Source organism: Pan paniscus, chromosome 4 (genome assembly GCF_029289425.2).
Source record: "Pan paniscus chromosome 4, NHGRI_mPanPan1-v2.0_pri, whole genome shotgun sequence".
Classification (NCBI taxonomy): domain Eukaryota; kingdom Metazoa; phylum Chordata; class Mammalia; order Primates; family Hominidae; genus Pan; species Pan paniscus.
The window spans coordinates 131641933-131664189 of record NC_073253.2 but is presented as its reverse complement, the minus strand read 5'-3'; the positions used below and the strand labels follow the sequence as shown (position 1 = coordinate 131664189).

Sequence of the window (22257 nt, the reverse complement as noted above, 5' to 3'; positions counted from 1 at the left end):
ACAAATATCTCTAAGTGAATAAGAAAGGTATATATTGGTTTAAAGATAGACTGTAATACAGTCTTCCCATTAGTTCCAACCATCTCTCCTGGAGATAATCTGAATCTGTAAGACTTTTATTATGTGTATTTGTTTGATGAAGGATTGAGGAAACCAAGAGTGTAGAGATAAGCTAGGAAGATTTTTTAAAAAATAGAATTAGTTCTGCAGAAACCAGAGCATCCAAAAGACTAAGACTCAAATCAAACTAAAAACAATTGTATGAAAAAAATTCAAATTTGTTTAAAAACAATTAAAGAAAATCAAATAGAATTGAAACAAACAAAAAAAAATAATGAGCCATGTACAGTGAAGGCAGGAGGGCAGGAGTTTAGATAATCAGAAAAAACAAAAACAAAATTTTCTCTTTTACCCTTGGTGATTTCTTTTTTTTTTTTTTTTTTTTTTTTTCAGATTGAGTCTCACTCTGTTGCCCAGGCTGGAGCACAGTGGCGTGATCTTGGCTCACTGCAACCTCCAGGGTTCAAGGGAACCTGTAAAGGAAACCAGTAGCTTATCTGTACCAGTGGCATATCTGTATAATCTCTTAGAAAATCAAGGGTTCAAAATCAAACACCTTGCTAGTTTGCGATTCAGTGATTCAAGAATGAATTCTGCAGTTGGAGGACTCTCTACGCCCTTCAGTGTTCCACTTACTTTTTCTGCTCTTATTCCCTCTCTTCTTCTACATGCCAGCGTCCTCTTCTGCACTGGATGGTATCATGATTTTCAGGAAGGAGAGTCAAAAAGGGAAACAAGTCAGCTCAAGCAAAAACATCCTGGCGCACGGGAGGACGAAATAAATAATGATAGTATGTGGGACACCATTATTCATTGTCATTCTGCATGCTCCAGCACCAATAAAACCATCTTAACCAAACACCCTTGGATAATTGGTTCCCATGACTAATACATAGCCACTGATCCAGAGCCTAAGGAGTGTGAATGATAAACAATAAACCTGCTTGGGATAACGTGATTGATTGTAATTCCATTTGAAATAAATGTAACAAACAGCAATGAGCCTTCTAGTTAACCATGCAGCACAACTTAATTGTTAAGGCTGTTCATTTTATTACACAGCGTCCTTTCCCAGAAAAAGAAAAAAAAATCTGCTCCTTGGATGAGGAATCATTGTTCTTTACCTGGTCAAAGGGTTTCCACTGATCACTTGGCTTGTTTTGTTTTACTCCAGCTTCTAGAAAACATGGAGGCTGTCTATAGCCTGTAGGTAGGACTAAGAAAATATGGCTTAAATCAAGCAATTTTATGTCCCTCTCCCTATTATTGATCTATTCTTTTTCACCCATTTCCAATTTGTTTTGTATTTTCTACATTCCTATAAGACCATCTGCTGCAGGTTGAGTAATCTGGAAACAGATGCAGAGATGGAGTTTATAGTTCAAGTTGTTTATTTGTAATTATCACTGAGGAAGAGAAAAGGGAGGAAGTGGGATTGGGCAGAAGAAGAAGGCAGGCCTGATCAAAATTTTGTCAACCTAACAGGGCACTGTGAAGTAACCATTGATCATTAAGAGTGCCTATGTCAAGCCAAAATGCCCAGCATACACACCCTTCACTCAGTCACCGACACAGGCTGTCTCAGCAAGAATGTGACCTCAGGCAAGGTGAGTCTCTGAGCTGAGGTAGGATCTGAAGTTGCTGAACTATGGAGATGATCTGCGATGCAATTTCCTCCACTGAGCAGCAGGTCCTTCCTCGCGGGGGAAGCTGGGAGGTACATCAGAGTCTACCACAATCCCCTTCTTTTAGGCTTAGAACCATGTTTCTATATGGGATAGAAGATCAGATCCTCCAGATGTCTGGTGAGCCTCTCATCCTGAAGGGAGACTTAGAAGAGAGACATTGGTGAGATAAACAGTAGTGCCTAAAGCTGGAGTGGGTCTCAGGGTTCCACCTAATACTCATTATCTCCTTTCTTCCCTAGGCATTTTAAGTTCCATTAATCCTCAGCTTCCACTTCTACTGGCCTGGCTGCCTTCTTGTTAGTCTGACTCAGACCTTCAGCCCTAAGGACCTGAGTCACTGGCCACCATGCTTCTTGGCTGCAGTCACTCGGCCAATCAATTTACGGTCAAAATTGGGAAAGGGAGTACTAAGTTAGGACCAAGTGGATGGGTTAAGTTCTACACAAATTCCTCTCTGCCTCTATTGTGCAATAACACCACCTCCTCTTAATGATTGGAGTCAATTACCCTGCCAAGATAGTGACTTCTTCTTGCTTTTGGTCCCTGTAAACAAGGAGATCAAAGTACCCAAGTGAAAACTAAAGCTTGTAATTCAATGGGACTTTTGCTATGTCCTCTTGGGAAAGTGTTATCCTCTTTGAAGACCAGGACTGTTAATCTAGCGGAACCCAGAATTACAGGGAAAGAAATCACAACGACCCTCAGTGAGTCATTGAGAGTGATAGTAAGCGAGACCACTACTGTTTTCACTCCTTAATTCCTGTGTCCATGTAGTCTTCCTTCAGGGACACAGCACCATATAAAGATCATTTATTTGATCCAAATACTGAATTTTAGATAATGGCAATCTGTCTGTGTAGAGTATTACCTCTGAACCTCCAATGCTCTATCAGGCTAGTAGTTTCTGAGCAGAGTATATGATATGACCAGTGAATTATCTGTTTATAGACTCACTCATGAACTTCCTTTGCTATAAAGTGCATCCCTTGGTCTGGGGCAATGTTATGCAGGATCCCATGCCAGTGAATCAAATACTTGATAAATTTTTGGATACTGGTGCTGGCTGAGGTCATCTGTGCAGGAAAGGGAAACTCATACTCAGAATGCATGTCCATTCCTGTGAGACACGTGAAATTAACCACTAACCCTTGCAGGACGAAATGAGCCCAGCGTTGTAAACCTGCCATCTAGAGGCCAGTTGTTCTTCCTGAGTGAGTAATGGTGTCATATTAACATTGGTCTCTGTTGCTGACATATTAAATATTCAGCAGCGACCATAGCTAGATAAACCTTGGTAAGTGGGAGTCCAGGTTATTTGAGCCATGCAAATCCTTCATCATTGCTGCTGTCATTTATGTATCCATTTGGCCAGCACTGGTGTGGCTGATGACAGGCCGGCTGACGTTGGCTGGGTAGGTCACTTTGTCTACTCGGTTATGTCACTTCCGTGACATATGCTATCTGGTGGGCACTAATATGTGATACAAAGATCATCACAATTTCTATCCATTCACGTATGTCTATCCACATGCCTCTACTTCACTTTGTAGTCACCAGTGTTCCATTCTTTCTCCCTCCAGGTTCATGACCAGGTGGGCAGGCCATTCATCACTGTCCATGAGTTTGTATGAATTTAACCTCAAGTTAGCTCTCCTTCTATGAAAGGAAATAAGCAGGTCCATCTCTCTGCCTTGGGAGTTTTTCCTGGTCTTTCAAAGCCATCTCTGAATGAGATTGATTGAATGAGATTTGAATACCTGCCATTCATTTTGACTTTTACCCAAATACTAAGCCAACCTAACTATACGCCAAACTAAGGGTTTTTGTACTCCTTTACCTGGTGTAGTAAATTCTCCAAATAGCCATACATATGAGCTGAGGAAGGTATGCTGGTGCCACAGTGGTGGGTGCCACGTGGACTGGAGCCTCCTGTTCATGCTCAAGCTTGCTTGGGTTTTCTGGTCTACCCAGGCCTCAGTCCTAGATATACCACTTTCATTTTATAACTAATTGTGCCTGGGCTTAGCTGACCTTATAACATAGTGTATCTGACAGGACCCAGCTCATAAGGGACAGTTCTAGACATATAGTCACTTGGTTTCTCATGGTCAGGTGATCCATCTCTACTTGGATCCAGTAGTATGCCAGAAGTTGTTGCAAATGGTGCATAATTCTCTACTTCAAATGGATGGCCGTGCTCCAGAACTTCAAGGCCCACATGTGATTCTGTCACTAGTACTTGACGAAACTATGACTGACATCTTTGCCTACCACTGACAATCCTTTGGGGAGTGACTGAAGAAAGTATTACCATGTAAAGAACCTAGGGTTCTTTCTCCTAGGAATTGGTCTACCTCTTCAATCTGTTCCAGGTTTGAAAACAAGATCAGATCCACAAACTGGCAAGGAATGATGACTTTTCTAATAGACTATATTTTTGGAGCAATTTTGGGGTCACAGTGAAGTTTAACAGAAAATACAGAGAGCTCCCACATACCCCCAATCCCCACACATATAGTCTCCTCCTGTTATAAACGCCACACACTGGAGTGGTACATTTGTTACAATCACTGAATCTACACTGACAAATCATTACCACCCAAAGTCCATAGTTTACATTAGAGTTTATGTTAAGGTGCTGTACACTCTACAGGTTTTGACAAATGTGTAATGCTATGTATCCATTCTTTTTTTTTTTTTTAATTTTCTTTGAGATGGAGTCTCGTTCTGTTGCCCAGGCTGGAGTGCAATGGCATGACCTGGGCTCATTGCAACCTCTGCCTCCCGGGTTCAAGCGATTCTCCTGCCTCAGCCTCCCGAGTAGCTGGGATTACAGGCACGTTCCACCGTGTGTGGCTAATTTTTGTATTTTTAGTAGAGACTGGGTTTCGCCATGTTGGTCAGGATGGTCTCAATCTCCTGACCTCATGATCTGCCCACCTCAGCTTCCCAAAGCGCTGGGATTAAAGGTGTGAGCCACTGCGCCTGGCCTGTATCCACTTTTAATTATAGTATCATATAGAGCAGTTTTACTGCCCTAAAAATCCTCTGTGATGTGCCTATTAATTTCTCCCTTCCCCTAACTGCTAGCAACCACTGATATTTTTACTAACTGCATAGCTCTCCCCTTTCCAGAATGTCATATAGTTGGAATCATACAGTATACAGCCTTTTCAGATTGGCCTTTTCATTTAGTAATACATATTTATGGTGTGGAATTACAACTTTTTATCAGAATGACATCCTCAGCCTGCCAGTCATCCTTTCCTGATTTTTCTATAGGCACAAACTGAATAATATCCTAGTCAGTTGCCTCTTTTTGTCCCTAGGGATGCTATATTCTATTAACCATTTTCATAACTCTGAGAGTCATGTTTCCTTACCCTCCAATCTTGCTCGTCATTACAATAATTGCAACAGTCTGTTTTAGGATATTCAAGCATCTCCACCTGGCCTCTATTTTTTCAGGGTTCTCTCATGCCCATTGTTACCAGTGAGTAAGTTCTGTAACAGACTATCCCACCATCAACCTTGGCTTAAAGAGAAGAACCATGAATGAAAATTTCAGTGATCCTGGTGGACATTTAGTCAGTGCATTTATGATGCCTTTGGTAAAAAGATGTGTCCTCTGGGCCCCATGAACATGATCATCTCAGGGACCTTCTAGCCAAACGGGATATATTGATTCTAGCATCCTCACATCTATAAACTTTTCATTTCTTTCCTTCATCTTTTGCCATGAAAATTATGTCACTCCAGCTTTGTGTGATGTGAACTATTCCTTTTTTATGTTTCCAGAGACCATTCTAGGAGTAAGTTCACACCATCCCCCAGAACCATGCCAAGATGTGAAATCCTACAATTGAAGAGAACATTACCAAGTCAATAAACTCTTCACCATCTAATTTTTATTACAGGGCCCCTTGGTCAAGCATCCTCAGATTCCCATTCCAAATATACTCCCCTGGCTTTTTCCAATACATGTTGGCTAGTTCCTATAGCATTTTTGGGAAATTGTCCCTTTCCTGACTTAATCAGGTTTAGAACATCCTCTGCTATATTATGGCTCTATGGATATTAATGTCAACTCAGACCCTGAGTACAATTTAACCTTAGTTACAGGCCTTGTGGGCAGGAAGGAATGTGGTATAGGCTCTGGGCAGGCATGTGTACCTCATGGGGGTGAGACCTATACAATGTATTCCATGAGGTGACAGCTGCTAGCTCTTAATATGGATGGATGGACCATGTCTTCAGGCTCAGAGGGTTCAGATGTACAGTTGACCCTTGAACAACACAGATTCTAACTATGTGGGTCCACTTATATGTATTATAGATTTTCTTCAACAAAACATAGCTCAAAAATACGGTATTCAGAGGATGCGAAGCCCACATATATGAAGGGCTGACTTCCTATATGCAGGTTCCATGGAGATGACTGCAGGATTTGAGTATGAACAAGTTTTGTATATTTGGGGGTCTTAAAACCAATCACTCTAGTGATTGAGGGTCAACTGGGAGACAAAATTTTCTGAGACATCATGTAGATATCTCTATCCCTTTAGAGTTCTGGACTTTCTTAAACATGGTGATAATCTGACATGACAGACCATCCTTAGTTGGCCATTTGGTTATCTGTGAAATTCAGTCACTCTGAATATGATTTCTCAGGCTGAGACTTTGACTTTCTATATTCTCCCAACAGAGTTTTTAAGAGCTTCTTTGCAACCAAGATGTCCTCCAGCTTTTACACCTGGAATTCTATTGCCTATTACGCATCTTCAGCTACTCATCTTTCTGCCGAATATCGGTGGCATTTAATGATAGCTATCCAAAGCCATTGTGCTTGTCATTATTATTTCTCTGGTGAGTTTCAAATGCATATTTTCCACTTACCAATGCATTCTCTTCCACAAGCATAACATCCCAATTCACCACAGGTGAAAACTTAACTGGACCATCACCTTGTTTCATGGGCCATCTGTGCTCCATTTATGACCAGTGATAGGGTCAACGCCAACTACGTGGTGGCAATCCAGCTCAAACATCCCATTTTATCACCTAGTTTCTCAATCCATTCCTGATATCAATTAATAGAGGTTAGGTTTTCCAGAAGTAGACACTGATATAGAGTTTAAGGTGAAAAATATTTATTAAGGATCAACATTTTTAAAAGGAAAAGGGAGGAAGCAGTATTGAGGAGAGGAAGAAATCAAGCTATGATAATGTGGGCAATATAGCAGCAAGCCCTGGAAAGAGTATTGCATGTAAGCATGTTCCTGAAATGGTCTGTATTCTCTCACCTTGCTCAGTCACAAAATATATTCTATCCTGCAAAGGGTGTGGCCCTGGGAAAGGTGGCTCTTTGTACCTGAGGCAGACCCTGAAGGATATGGCAGCTGGAGGCTATCCACTGACTGCCATTCCTGCACACTTCTTTCATTGAAGGAGGATTTCCATTCTGACCACACCATCTTAAATCTTTTTTTAAAGGCAGAATACAAATGTCTTAGTCTGTTTTCTGCTGCTGTAATAGAATACCACAGACTGGGTAATCTATAAAGAAAAGAGATTTATTTGGCTAATAATTCTGAAGTCTGTGAAGTCCAAGATCAAGGGCCACATTTGGTGAGGGATTTTGTACTGTGTCATAACAGGGCAGAAGGCACCACATGCAAAGGATCGTCCCTTGGTGAAAGGCAAAAGAGTAAGCTCAAGAGACAGAGAAGGAAGCTGGACTCCCACAGTAACCCACTCCCAGCATAAAGGTGTTAATCCATTTATGAAGGTGAAGCTCTCATAAACGAATCACCTCTTAAAGGTCCCACCTCTTAATACTATTACAATGATAATTAAATTTCAACATGAGTTTTGGAGGAGACATTTAAACAATAGCAATCAATAAATATTTCATATGGGTTTCAGTTTGCTTTTGTAAGAAACCTTTAATAGGTTACAAGCCAATTATAGCTTACATAAATCCTGTAAAAGCATAACCATTGAAATCTGCAGTTATAGCCCAAACTGAAAGATGAATAATTTTTCATAAAACACATAAATAGGAATAGAATTAAATTGGCATCATTCTTATCATCACTTTGAGACATAGTGCTATTTCCAGTCACTCCCTGTTTGTAAATAAAAGCACAATTTTTCATTACTTGAGAACAGTCTACAGCACAAAATTTTCCCCCAGATTTTGTGCTCACTCTAAAGAAGCTTTACAGTGATGCTGTCATTAATCAAAATGAGAGAGATCTACTTTTTAAGTGGGTTCAGTATAGTGGCTTCTAGCAATTTCAGCCAGAATTTTTCTATGGAAACTGATTTACATTAATTCCTTAAATCTAATGCCTAAGAAGTCTGCTCAATATATTTCTATCTAGGAGAAAGAGCCAGACCTGACTAATAACCACACAAAGTTGCCTAGACTTAAGGAACATTCTGAGAGGGGAAAAAAGGGAGAATGAGTCTCCCAAAAGATTCATTTATTTGAAATAAACCTTCATATTGATGGCTTTGGTTTCTAAAACAACCTAGTCATTCAATAGACAATAACAGTGTTTCCCAAAAGTGTGATTTATGAATCATCTGCATCAGAATCACTTTAGGTTCTTAAGGAGATAAAGTGCTTATTTTTCTAGGGAACGAGAAATTTGTATGTTTATATTTTTAACAGGCTAGTTAGGCGATACTGGAGCACACAAAGTCTGAGAACTACAGATCAATAGTATGTTCACTGTTCAGTCACAGGGTGAGTTGTTAAGCAATAGTGAAAGCTGACATAGGCTGAGCTCTATGTGCCAGGCTCTGCTGTAAGCTCTTCATGTGTGTTGTCTCATTTTATCTTCGCTATAATTCTACAAGTGAGAAACTGTTGTTACTTTCATCTCACAGGTGATAAAACTTAGGGACACACTTGGGGAATAGGAAATTTGGAATTAAAACAGAAAATTTGACTAGAAGCTGTACACACTCTTAACCACTAAATTCTACTGTGAGCCTATGTTGGGTTGAGACTGGGAGATGCAAAACTCAAGTCCTTATGCAGGAAATTTAGACATCCTCTAGTCCAAAAGCTGAGCATCTTCTGAACTTTCACTGTTGATAGTGAAGTCCTAATTACTTCTGTGTTTTATATATTGAAAATGATAATTTGATATGGATGCAACATTTTTTCAGATTACAAGTATTTGCCCCATTGAACCAAATATCTGTGTATGATATGCTCTGGAAATGATAAAGTACTCCAATTATAAGGATCCTGAAGATTGGATCCTTTGCAAAATGTCATCTTATCACTTTTGAAGAGCTGTCTGGCCTGACTCTGACTTGTCTTCAATTAATGAATACATCTATAAAACAATTAACTCATTTCTTTTCTCTCTCATACATATATATATATGTGTGTGTGTATGAGAGATATAAAATATATATATATATATATACATTTGACTGTCATACCATCATTGGCACAACTTTCTGAAATATGGTTTAATTTTTTAATGAGCTTATCAATACTGAAAACAAGGACATTATTCATGTCAGAGTTTTATGAAAATACACTCTTGGCTGTTTATTAGAAACAGAATATAATGAGACTTCAATTCCATCATTAACTAAAAGCCATAAACCAGTATTCTTTTAAAAGTATTGTACAATTGAGAGTTATCTCATTCTACACTACTTCACTAATCATGATGATGAGGATCCCAATCAAAAGGATATTATCACTTGTCAGAGATAATCTTCTAACTTTGTGGTTGTGTAAGACACTTTTATTGGCTTCACATTTATATTTTGTTCCACTTCATTGCAATACTAAAGAGCTCTTAATTCATTAGCATTTTATTCAAATGCATTAAATCTACTTGTTTCTGATTCTAATAAAAAATAAAATTTCTGTATCCTTCAAGCCTGTAATTTTTTTAAGAAAGCCTTGATATTAGAAAATTTCTTTTTAGAATGGTATTTTATCCAATGAAACATAATTATTAATATTGTAAAACTTGCGTGGAGGCTTATAAGAATAAAATGCATTTGTTGCCAGTCTTTTTGGAGGGTTTTGTTGTTGTTGTTTGTTTGCTTGCTTTTCAAGACAGGATTTCACTCTGTCACCCAGGCTGGAGTGCAGTGGCATGATCTCAGCTCACTGCAACCTCAGCCTCCTGGGTTCAAGTGATCCTTATTCCTCAGCCTCCCAAGTAGCTGGGACTACAGGTTCATACTACCTTGCCCACAACTAGAGAACTACCTTAACTTCTATTGAGCAAGTAGAGGAGAAAGAACATTCAAACTGGGTCGAGTATTGTGGTTCATGCCTGTAATCCCACCCCTTTGTGAGGTTGAGGCAGGAGGATAGCTTTAGCCCAGGATTTCGACACCAGCCTAGGCAACACAGTGGGACAAGGTCTCTACTAAAAAATTAAAAATTAGCCAGGTCTGATGGTATGTGCCTGTATTCCCAGCCACTATGGAGGGTGAGGCAAGAGGATCACTTGAGCCTGGGAGGTCAAGGCTACAGTGATCCGTGATTGTACCACTGTGAGACCCTGTCTCAAATTTTTAAAAAATTAAAACGAACTTTCAAACTTATCATGCACACCTTAAATGCCAGCTCTTTGGAGTTATTTGTACACGATTTTTCAATTAATTATCACCACGACAATAGGTAAAAGGCATTATAAACCCTATTATTACCAACCATTCACATATGAGAAGACTGAGATTCAATAGGTTAAGTGTTATGTCTAAGGTCACACAGTTAATAAGTGAATCAAAATCCCAAGGTCTTTTCCCACATATCATGTTATCTTCAGAGAAAATACTAGTAGCATATTAATAAACCAATGCAATCTCATTTGGATGTAAAACTAGAATGGTCATGTGTACAATACATTATAAGCAACTCCTTAGCCCTAAGTATTGCATGTGCACACAGCAACAGTTTTACAGAGTGTCAGTTATTAAGCTGTGAGTTGATTTCAGAAAATAACCACTCTGATTTATTGGTAAGTAACCCAGGTAGATTGTAGAAGCAACTGTGGTTTTTCATACACAGGCAATATTTCAGTTAAGACGGTTTCTTTCCAATGATGTCATTAAAGTACCTCAGTGTTTAAGAATAATAGACCATTTGGTTACATAGCAATTGGTGAGCGTGGGAACTGTTGGGGAAATGGTATTTTGGATTGAGAATTTCGTTTCAAAAAATGGAAAGTTGCAAATGAAAGCTAACCCTTTTAGTCTTGTTACTAATGTGAGACTTGTTCTACACCACTGACCTCTTCCTGATCCTAGATAATGCTAACAGATCATGAACCAAAATAGTAAAGTTGGAAGATACATCACTCACAGAAGACAAAGTGTGGTGTGGTGATGAGACTTACGGAAGAAAACTACTTCTATCGCTCTTTAGGCTTCTCTGGTTTTAGTTTTCTTCTTAACCCCCTCCCTCTGTAAACACACAGACACAACAGGTAGGAAACCAGCTCATTCCTCATTCCTCATTTGTTTAAACCAATGAATATTCTGCCTCAGAAGTCAGAACATGCTGCCTTATATAACGAGGTGTGTGTGTGTGTGTGTGTGTGTGTGTGTGTGTGTGTGTGTGTGTGTGATGTGCTATTCTGGGGCAGAGGAAAGGGCAGGTAGAAATCCTGAGGAGCTATGGTAGGAAGAAAGAGTTGCTACCTCCCTTTCAAGCTACGTCGGGGAGAGGGGGTGGGGACTATACCAACCCATCACCACGCCGCATGCCACTCTCACACAGATGCTTCTCCGTCATGTTCTCTGGGAAATTTCCCCCCGATTAGGAAAAGGACGGTAACACGGTTCTGCCTCGGAAGGCGAGTTTTTACCATTGCAACACAAAGAACAGCGGAGCGCGCTTTCACATCGTTGCAACTCAACTCACTTGACCAGCTCTATACTTCAGCACCACGGAGAGCGGTACATCCTTGGCTACCACCCATGGGGAGCCAGCTTCTGGCGACTCAGCACCGGATTCCGGTCATCTAGAGGAGGAACAAGCCTGCGTATTACACCCTCAATGTAAGCAGCTATGATGGTTCTTTCATATTGATTTTTTTTTCCAGTAGAGGTTGTGTTCTAGCTAAAATATGTAATTGAACTTTCATTTATCAGCCTTCTTCCTCTAGTGCACTGCTTAGATTTTTAGATGGATCTGAGATCTTTCTTATTTGTTGAGTTGGTAGAAGAAATTTTTTTTTCTTTTATTGAATGTCTAAGTTTTCAAAGCCATTTAGAAACGGACAACTCATGTCGGTAGCCTATTCCTTTTGTGCTAGAGTAATATAGTTTTATTCCTAGATGAGTGTATAGGTGTTGTCTCTTCTTTCCCTTCACTACTGACAGCTTTCTAATGTATTTATGTGGTTGTATTTATCATAATATAAATATAGGGGTGAGAGAAGGGAGAGGGTTATATTCTAATAAGTAGCCACTGTTAAAGAACTACAGGTGGCAAGAAAGAGATTGTCATTTTTCTTTTCTTCTTGTTGAAAATATGGTCTGAGCTATATATCTCCTTTAGACATCCATTTCAAAATAACAAATATGCTCCTAATGAAAGAGGTGTAATCTAGGCAGAGCTTTGAAACTCTCATAATCTCCCCTTTAAGTTTGAAGTTGTAAATTCATTTACCTATGATTGAGTAGACACAACCAAAATGCTATTGCTATTAATTGTAATTTAGAGGCGTAATGGATTCAGGGTAGACTCAGAAAAGGCAATAATGATTGACCCTGTCTGGTGGCACTCAGTGAATTTTTGCCTCAGAATGCCACCTGCTGGTGGGTCTTATTTCTGAAGCACCGAGTACACATCAAATTTATGAATGAATTCACATTAAATCCAGAATATTCATTATGGATGTGATGCAAACCCAATCTCCAAGATCTTTTTAACAATGACATTGATTCAATTATTTAAAAGCTTACCAAACTTCTATGTCACAATTACCCTTTCATAAATATTTATTTCCAAAAACACTTGCTCCTAAACTTAGGGGCATGTAGACTAGATAACTCCTTTAGGCAGTAATTAATCCAGAAAAAAATCAGAACTATGTGGAGCCTCATTGAGGCTAATTGCAGAATGCATGTGGTATCTTGGATGAGAGCTACCAGGAGCTCTTGCTTAGTAAAAGCAATCAACATTTCCCTCCATATAAATATTAAGCATGTTACTTTTTTTCAGTATTGTCATTTCATAATATAAGGGCCTCTCTTTCTTTCTCGGTAGTAGATGTTTATTTCAGACTCTTATCATAGAGGTCAGTGAAATCATCAAAGATTACACATATCTATTTTATTTCAAGAAAAATCTTTTTTAAAAATAAAGCTATCAAAACTTGTTTCAGCTCCACCTGGAGCTGTACACAATGAGATATAGACATCCAGTTTCATAACTTCCAAATTCCAAATAGGAAAATAAGGATTTTAAAAGTAAAAAGAAAAATAGAAGCACATACAAAGCACTAGTTATATTTGGATAGGTGGTACCTAGGACAGTTTGAAAAAACTGAGGATAACTTCTTCTCTAAATGATGTTACTTGGTAGAAAATAAATTACTAATAGAAACACTTATTAACATTCAGGAACACTAGATAATATTTTTATTCCAAGATGCAATGGAAAAACCATCCCACATTAGTAGAATTATTTGGAAAGTATATCTTAATATAAAACATTTTAATGAGTAAAAGAAGGATACTTTGCTTGTTTCCTGTAGGATTTAACTGGCGAAATGTACGAACTCATGTATACCATGGGGTAGTTAGGTATATATCTTTTTTTCTTTTATTTAAAGTATATATGTTGTACAAGCAAATTATTATCAGTAGCTTAGATGGGAACTTAAATGCCTTAAACCCACAATTAATATATTTGTAATAAGTTAAATAGAGCTAATAATATCCAATTTCACTAGAGCACTTACAAGGCAATGATAAATAGTTTACGTTCACTATCTCACCTCAATTTCAACAGAAAAAGGAAGGTGATACTTAGAAATAAGTTGGATGCCTTTGGAAATATGTAAAAATTTTCAGGAGTAGTGTGAAGAAGTGAGAATGTCTCAATTTTCTGCTCAGTCACCAAGGGACATCATATGCCCTCTGATATTAGCTGCTTCATCTAGCAACTTATGGGCCATAATTTATAGTGGAGCTAATTAGAAACTGATTTTACTTAGGAATTCATACCTTATTTTAAATGTTGCCAGTCATAAGTAGGAAATAACAGTTATAGAATTATATGGCTCCTGCATTTTGTGAGAAGGAAGATGCTGGTAAACACCAACAGCTTCAATGTACTGATCTTCTTAAATGACCAACCCAGATTCAAATATTTAGGAATGAATTAAGTTGATTGACCAAGCACCATATGCCAGGCATCAGGAGTACAGGGCACCAGGTGCATATGCCATATACACGAGTATTCCCTACCCTCAAGGATCTTGAACTCTAATGGAAAAAGTTATAGCCTAAAGAAACTCAGAAAAACAAAAAACAAAACAAAACAAAAAAAACCAGAAAGACAAAAAGAAGATGGCTGGCAGTGTCATACTAGCCAAAAGCACAAACTTTCAAAGCAGACAGACTAGATCCTTAATAGTGAGTCCACCACTGACACATTGTGTAGCTTCAGAAAAGTGGTTAATTAATTTGACCATCACTTCATCATCTGTTAAATGGGAATGACAATAGCACCTAAACCATGTAATAGTTTGTGAGAACTTAAAATGATAATGCATGTTCTCAAATGTGTCATGTTCGCTATACATTTCTAATCATTTTTGCTTAATGATTTATGTACTTACCTCCTTTTTTATATGTTTATATTTACAATTCATTCATCATTACATTGCCATTTGTGTTTACAGGCTGGCATTATTGTGTTGAGTACCTATAATGTTAAATTTCTCTTTATATCTTATTTGAAAAATAAATGAATAAATAAATATAAATGACAATGCACATAAATTACTCAGCATGGTGGCTGGCACGCGGTTAATGTGAAACAAATGTTAATCACTATGATTAAATAGTCATTCAGGAAAATAGCTAACCTTATCAGAAGATAATTTATTTAAAACAGTACTTTATGTAAAGCACTTAGGACAGTGTCTACATGGTAAATGTGTATTATATGTTAAATATAACTATTGTATAGTCATTTAGAAAAATGCTAAGCTGAGTATATCAATGTACAGTAAAATGTGAGACAATTCTAATAATTGTGTACTTAAGTGCATTGATAGGTAAGATTTTGATCATTATTGTCATGAACATTTGTATAAAGTGTTATGGTATCCAGGGCATTTGGTAGACATTATTTAATCTTCACTGTGCTCCTGAGGAACATGAGGAATGGGCTTTATTACTCCCTTTATTTTGGCAAGAGAACTGTGGTTTAGGAGAAGACTCCAAATGACTATTTCATCACTGTTGCTCTAGACTAATACTCAGAATATGTACTCTTGGGAGAAGATGCACAGATCAAAGCTGGGTTTTCCTGGGTGTTTGATCTGACTCCTAGATTCTGTTTGGTTCTATATCCAGTTGGGGAATATTACAGGCTGAATTGATTTTAAGCTTGGATAATTTCCATAGAGAATTTTGATGCATGTAGCATTTTAGAAAAGAGACAACAAATATCTCTAAAAAAAATTTTGATTAAGTGGCCTTTTCTTCTTCAGTAATTAACCACAATTTCTGTCTCCAAAAGCCTTTATGGCCATGCTCATCTGCAGCTGGACTTAGGGCACAAGATTTATACTTTTCATGTGTCAATGACATCTGGCTTCCTTCAGACTGGCTGATGCATCTGTAAGAGCAGCTTGATAAAAATAACAACTGAAGGATCAAGAGGGAGTTTAATAATCAGTCCTCCTCTCATATATGGTTTTGTTTCCACTGGAATCCTTCTTCCAAATGACATCAAATGTTAATTGTATGCATTTCTGGAAAATGTAAAACAAAGTATCTTAATTGGGGTATTTAATCACACATTATCTCAATAATATATGCAAATAAAAATGTATTTGCATTCAAAGTTCATTTTTAAGAAAAATACTAAAATAGGGGCAATCAAATGCCAATTGCATTTTAGGGAGATTCATTTTGCTTATCATTGGCCCTAAAACTGTGATAAGATCTCCAGAATTCAGCAGGGCAGCACATCTGATTCATGAGTGTAAGCTTTGGCCACCAACTATTGTGAGCCATGTGACTTTATCTTTCTGACACAGCATCTTTTGTGGATTCTTTCCAACCCATGTGATATGTATAGCTAAAACATGAATATCTGTGATATCAAAATTAAATAGCAAGGATATGGTGGCTGAATATATTCACAAGTGCATAAAGGTCTAAAAAGCATCATTAGAGGGATATTAGGGTAAGAGGGAGTCAGAGCTAATAAAAAGGCCACAGTGAGGTTAAAAGGCCTCCATCAATATCTGCATCAATTCTCATGGCTTCATAGTCTATTGTGAAGCCCCTCGCATTGGAAGCAATTTCACTGAGTAGCACATGCCATTATCTGCTTATATGCATACATGACTCTAAGGCTCATAAGATTTCATTTTTAATGCTAAATTCTGCTAGGAAAGGAACAGAATTGATGATTTTGTGAGCATCCAAATGTTTTTCAAGGCTGAGGTTTTAAAGGCTGCGAAAGAGTCTTGTTTATTTCTTACTACATCTGGGTGTCTGCTTTCAAGGTCATTCAGAAAAATGCATGTCAAATGGTGAGGACATTTTAACGTCTGCCAAGTACTAGCTATACACATATTTTTTTTGATAAAACATAATTATTGTAGAAACATCAAGATTTATATGATGCCCTACCCTTGTGCAGAAATTATTTGTCCAAAGTCTTAGGACCTAAGATTTAGTCTTTTCACTTGACCTACCAGAGTTTCTTCACCTAAAAGATGAGAATGCTAATACTTTGCTTTTTATGTTTTGTTTTGTTTTGTAATGCGTGGAATTAACAAACAATGCTTGAATATCCTTTAAGTTTGTAGGCTGCAGTGTCTATGATATTCACAGGGACTCTGAATTTAGATTGAATACTTACGTGTTCCTTGTGAAATATTTCTCTGCTATGACTTGGTTCAGTAGTCATTAAATTTCCTTTGAGTTAATCTCTCCATGGCTTGTTGCTGTGTAATAGTTGGGTACCCTTGACCTTGTAGTCTGACCTATTCTCCCTCTTGAGCAGACCTCTAATGGAAAAGTGCCGTGGAATCAAGCTGTATTGCTGGCTTCTTCTCGGACAGCTGCTGTTTCATATCTGACACACTGCTCAGATGCTCTTGAGTGTGAACTGCTTTGTCTCAGGTTGAGTTGTGATGGCTAAGAATAAAAAAAAAGTGTTTCTGAGAGAAGTAGAAGCCTATTGTAGGACAGGCTGAGTATTTCCATGAAAAAGATTATTATTAGTCTTCTTTGGGCTCATCTTCTATGTGTGTGTGTGTGTGTGTGTGTGTGTGTGTGTGTGCCCAGATGACAGGCCTTGAAACTGAGTTCATTACATCTCCTGAAACAAAGCCTCTTGGGAATACAAATAGGGTAACTGCTTAGCTTTTGACTCAGTAACTTTCTCTTTCTGAAAACCCTATAATAATAAGTGCCTGCACACCATTTGTGAATCTTTCTCTCCTCTAAAGGTTTTTCTGGGACTCCTAATCCACAGTCTGCCTTTGGTACCACTGAGCAGACTGTCTCTGGAATGATGGCATTGTTGAAAGGAATGGGCTCAGAAGGATCTCATGAATTTGAATTCTGACAGTCTTTTCCCCAGCAATCTTTTATCAAAGTGCACTTTAAAAAAGTGGATGGTGGTTCAGACCCTCTTCCTAAAGGTGTACAGAGCTCTCTATTAGGATTTATCACCCACAGTTGACTTTTGAGGGAGTTGCCCATAATTATTCTTTTTATTTTGTGCAGATAAAGAAGTTGCTCCATATATAATTTAGGAGCTTTTTCCCAAGGGAAGTGTGACTCAGCTCCAGGCAGGATTAGAGTACCAAGATCTGATCTGCATTCTTTGCTTTATACCAGACATACGGCCCCCAAGGAGCTAAAACCAAAAAGGTTTGAGCAGGTCGAAAGGTACAATGAGCAGAAAACTAAATGGAGTCCCCAATTTAAACATTCACAAGGCTAATTGCATAACTTTTAAAAAATCTCAAAAAATTGGATTTAATTTTAAAGCCTTTCTCTGTGATCATTTTTGTTTGACTATTTTTAAAAATGGCTAAAGTGAAAGACTGAGTATTGTTTATGCATGAAGACATAACAAATAAAAAAAAGACAATTCTCTGGGACCATGGAAAATAGTTAAAAACAAATATCCAAGTACTTACTCTTTAAAACAGATACACTCTTGTTAAAATTTATGCCATTCTAATATTCTCTGAATAATGTGAGTGGAGGTAGAGTAGAAAAGAAAAATAGAGAATACAGGTAGAACCAATTGGAGAATCAAAAAACTTTAAGATGTCCAAGTTGGTAGAGGCTTAGGAAACACCTGGTCCAGCCCCTCTATTTCATAGTTATCTGAGATCTAGAAGCTGGGACGTGCTCAAGGTCTCAAGGCTAGCTGGAGATGGCATATCCCTGACTTGAGCTCAAATTACACAGTAGCTGTTATTGTCTTTAGTTTGCTGTTTCAACACTTTGGCAATGTAAGTTTGGGTAACTTACATTGTCCAAGACTGGCAAATGATGGAGCCCGGATTCCTACTCTAAACCTTCTAACTTCAAAGTCTGTCTTTCAGCCCCCCTACTCTTAGTATCTTCATCTGAGGATGAGGAGAATAATAGCACCTTCCTCATAGATTTGATGCAAGAATTACACAAGTTAATATATGTGAAGCTCTTAGTATAATACCTGGCATATATTAGGTGCTTAATAAATGTTAACTGCTATTATTAGTAGCATTAGTATTAAGCTCTACACTAGGCCACACTGGGAAACAGCAATAAGTAAGAAGGGGACCCAGCATGTAAGTTGAGCTATTTCTTCCATCCATATAAAAATCCAGGCTCAATCTTAAGAAGCTAAGGCTGAATTCTCTCAGAAGGGTTGCTTCAGTGGCCATCAGAAAGTGGCAGGATTCTAGTCCTGCTCCCTGCCACATCTTGTCCTTTAATAGGTGCCTAGGTTGTGTGTGGACCAGAAAGCACTGTCCCCATAAAGAACAGCACAGAATGTAGAAACAGACACGTGTGATATGCATGCATGCATATTGCTGCAGTTTTGCCATGGTGCAGGAGCTCATTCAGGGGGAGACATCTGAACCGAAGGCAGCCATATTTGTGATGGCCAACTCTATGGCACAGCCCTTGGAGAGCTGGGCATAAAAAGAGGCAAGAGGGAACAGAATAAAACCTACATTGACTTATACTTTCTACTTACAAATTACTTCATTTAATCCTCCTACAGACTCTGCAGCACATGTAAGTTATCCGCATTGTACAGGTGGGAAAACGAAAGCACAGAGGGGTTTAGTGGCTCTCTCGACTTTATACAAACGGAAATAAAACCAATAGCCTCCTGCCTGCTTCAGGCATACCACCACCCTACGCCCCAGCCTCCAGCTCTTATTAGGATCCTTCTAAATCCATTTTTCAGCTCTGCCACCCCGTCTCCACCCAAGGCGTATAGAGGCAGACAACTGAGTCATATTCTACCACTTGAAAGAAATAGTACAGGTAACCCAGTGTGTCTGAATATTGATGATTAAGACAATGATTTGTAAGATTGCACAATTCCTCATAAGATTCCAAGCATGATATTCTTTGTGTATCTCAACCATTTTTGTGTACTCTACTGCTAAGGAATCCTCAGGAAAGTAACAGGGCATCTTTGCCTTGTCCCATAGGTTGAGGAACAGCACCTTCAAAAACATGCAGCGCCGGCACACAACGCTGAGGGAGAAGGGCCGTCGCCAGGCCATCCGAGGTCCCGCCTACATGTTCAACGAGAAGGGCACCAGTCTGACGCCCGAGGAGGAGCGCTTCCTGGACTCGGCTGAGTATGGCAACATCCCGGTGGTCCGGAAAATGCTGGAGGAGTCCAAGACCCTTAACTTCAACTGTGTGGACTACATGGGGCAGAACGCTCTGCAGCTGGCCGTGGGCAACGAGCACCTAGAGGTCACGGAGCTGCTGCTGAAGAAGGAGAACCTGGCACGGGTGGGGGACGCGCTGCTGCTGGCCATCAGCAAGGGCTATGTGCGCATCGTGGAGGCCATCCTCAACCACCCGGCCTTCGCGCAGGGCCAGCGCCTGACGCTCAGCCCGCTGGAACAGGAGCTGCGCGACGACGACTTCTATGCCTACGACGAGGACGGCACGCGCTTCTCCCACGACATCACGCCCATCATCCTGGCGGCGCACTGCCAAGAGTATGAGATCGTGCACATCCTGCTGCTCAAGGGCGCCCGCATCGAGCGGCCCCACGACTACTTCTGCAAGTGCAATGAGTGCACCGAGAAACAGCGGAAAGACTCCTTCAGCCACTCGCGCTCGCGCATGAACGCCTACAAAGGACTGGCGAGTGCTGCCTACTTGTCCCTGTCCAGCGAAGACCCTGTCCTCACCGCCCTGGAGCTCAGCAACGAGTTAGCCAGACTAGCCAACATTGAGACTGAATTTAAGGTAACTCTCCCACTTAGCACCCTGCAGGCAGGTTGCCCAAGGGGCTCTTCCACGTGTGTCCAGTGTGAAATGGGTTGTCTTCAAATCTAAGAAAGAGGGAAGCTTCGGGATCTTACTGGGCAGGCCCAGGGGAGGAGGGGAACACATCTCACCTATCAGAGGTAGGCCTGAGGAAAAGCAGCCCTCTGGGTGAAATGCTTTAAACTACATAAATGCGGTAAGAAGTGACTTGAGTACAAATGCATGCAGTAAAAGACAGGCGAGTGCAGGCAGGATTATGTTGTGGTTCTGATGTCAATGCCTTAGCTCTGCCTCAGGGAGCTCAGGAGTGTCTAGGACACCTAAGGACCTGTGGTTATTTCCTAGTGCAGGGCTTAGACTTCTTGATTATTTCACCTATGTGGCTTTGATTTGTCTTGTTCACATCTCTCTCATCCTGGAATGTCTTGATCAGTCTCAGTCTAATAGGAAGAGCTAGCTGCAGCTTTTCTTAAACCTGGGAAGTTCTTGCCATTTTCTTGTCAATGGGCTGAGGAGGAGGTTTAAGAAAATAAGAATGAAACTGTCTCTGTAGAGTTTGTCACCCTAGTAGATGAGCTCAGGCGAAAGCTCTAATTCAATCACTCTGAGAACACCTTGACCTGCCAGGTCAGCCTAGAGGATGCATCTCCAAAGTGCATTTTTCAATAGCAGGCCTGTGCTTTTATTGTCAACTGACATTCCACCTGAAAGAGAAAACTGGGCCCTAAAGTATGAAATTCTTTTCACACAGTGTTTAATAATAATAAGAGCAATTTTTTTTTCCTTTTTGAGACAGAGTCTTGCACTGTCACCCAGGCTAGAGTGCAGTGGCGCGATCTTGGCTCACTGCAAGCTCTGCCTCCTGGGTTCATGCCATTCTCCTGCCTCAGCCTCCCAAGTAGCTGGGACTACAGGTGCCCACCACCATGTCCAGCTAATTTTTTGTATTTTTAGTAGAGACGGGGTTTCACCATGTTAGCCAGGATGGTCTTGATCTCCTGACCTCGTGATCTGCCCACCTCGGCCTCCCAAAGTGCTGAGATTATAGGCGTGAGCCACCACACCTGGCTAAGAGCAAATATTTAATGGGCACTTATTGTGTGCCTAGCACTAACCACCTTATCTATATGATCTTATTTAATCTTCTCAGCAACCATATGACATGAGTACTGTTATCAGCCTCATTTTATATGATGGCACAGAAGTAGAGAGAGGATCACATAGCTAGTAAATAGCAAAACCATTTTTCTAATCTAAGCACTCAGACCCCAGAGTCAACTCTTAGCCACTTCAGGAAACTGAGGGCCAGAGCCTTGCTTGTATATTGAGCTTGTGAGGTTTCACTTGTTTTTACCTGAATGATAAAGGATTGCCCACTGCAGAAGGTATAGCTGGAAGAGTAGGAACCACAACTGGGCTCATTATTTCTCATCCTGCCATTCAACCAGAGACTATCATGTGCTACATGACATACAAAGAGGTATTGCACACAGAGCTGTTACCGCAAGTGAAAACTTCATGATCCAAACTAGATGTCATTGGGGGAGCTGCCCCTGTATGGCATACAATTATACAGCCAAGAATGGGTACCAGCTCATACCAAGGAAGGCTCTCCTGGGACACGTTTTTCAGGGAGGGCTCAAAGGAGATGTAATTGGGTTGGGCCTTAATGAGTAGGAGTGGTTGGGTCATTACGAAGACAGAGTAGGCATTTGGAGGAGGTAAGTGAAGATGAGTCTCAGAATGGGCCAGAGCAGGGAGGATGAGTAGTTCCATGTGACTCAAATAC

General features: G+C 39.7%; 1 protein-coding gene across 2 annotated transcripts in view; it reads left to right on the top strand.

The window, feature by feature from the left end:
- The first annotated feature begins 11365 nt into the window (after positions 1–11365).
- TRPC7 (transient receptor potential cation channel subfamily C member 7) overlaps positions 11366–22257 on the top strand; it is a 152934-nt gene continuing 142042 nt past the window's right edge. For both annotated transcript variants that reach the window (XM_063604232.1, XM_003829246.4), the window contains exons 1-2: positions 11366–11801; positions 19670–20447. In XM_063604232.1, the coding sequence (XP_063460302.1) occupies positions 11800–11801; positions 19670–20447 (780 nt within the window). In that variant the 5' untranslated portion in view covers positions 11366–11799. The remainder of the gene's footprint in view (positions 11802–19669; positions 20448–22257) is intronic.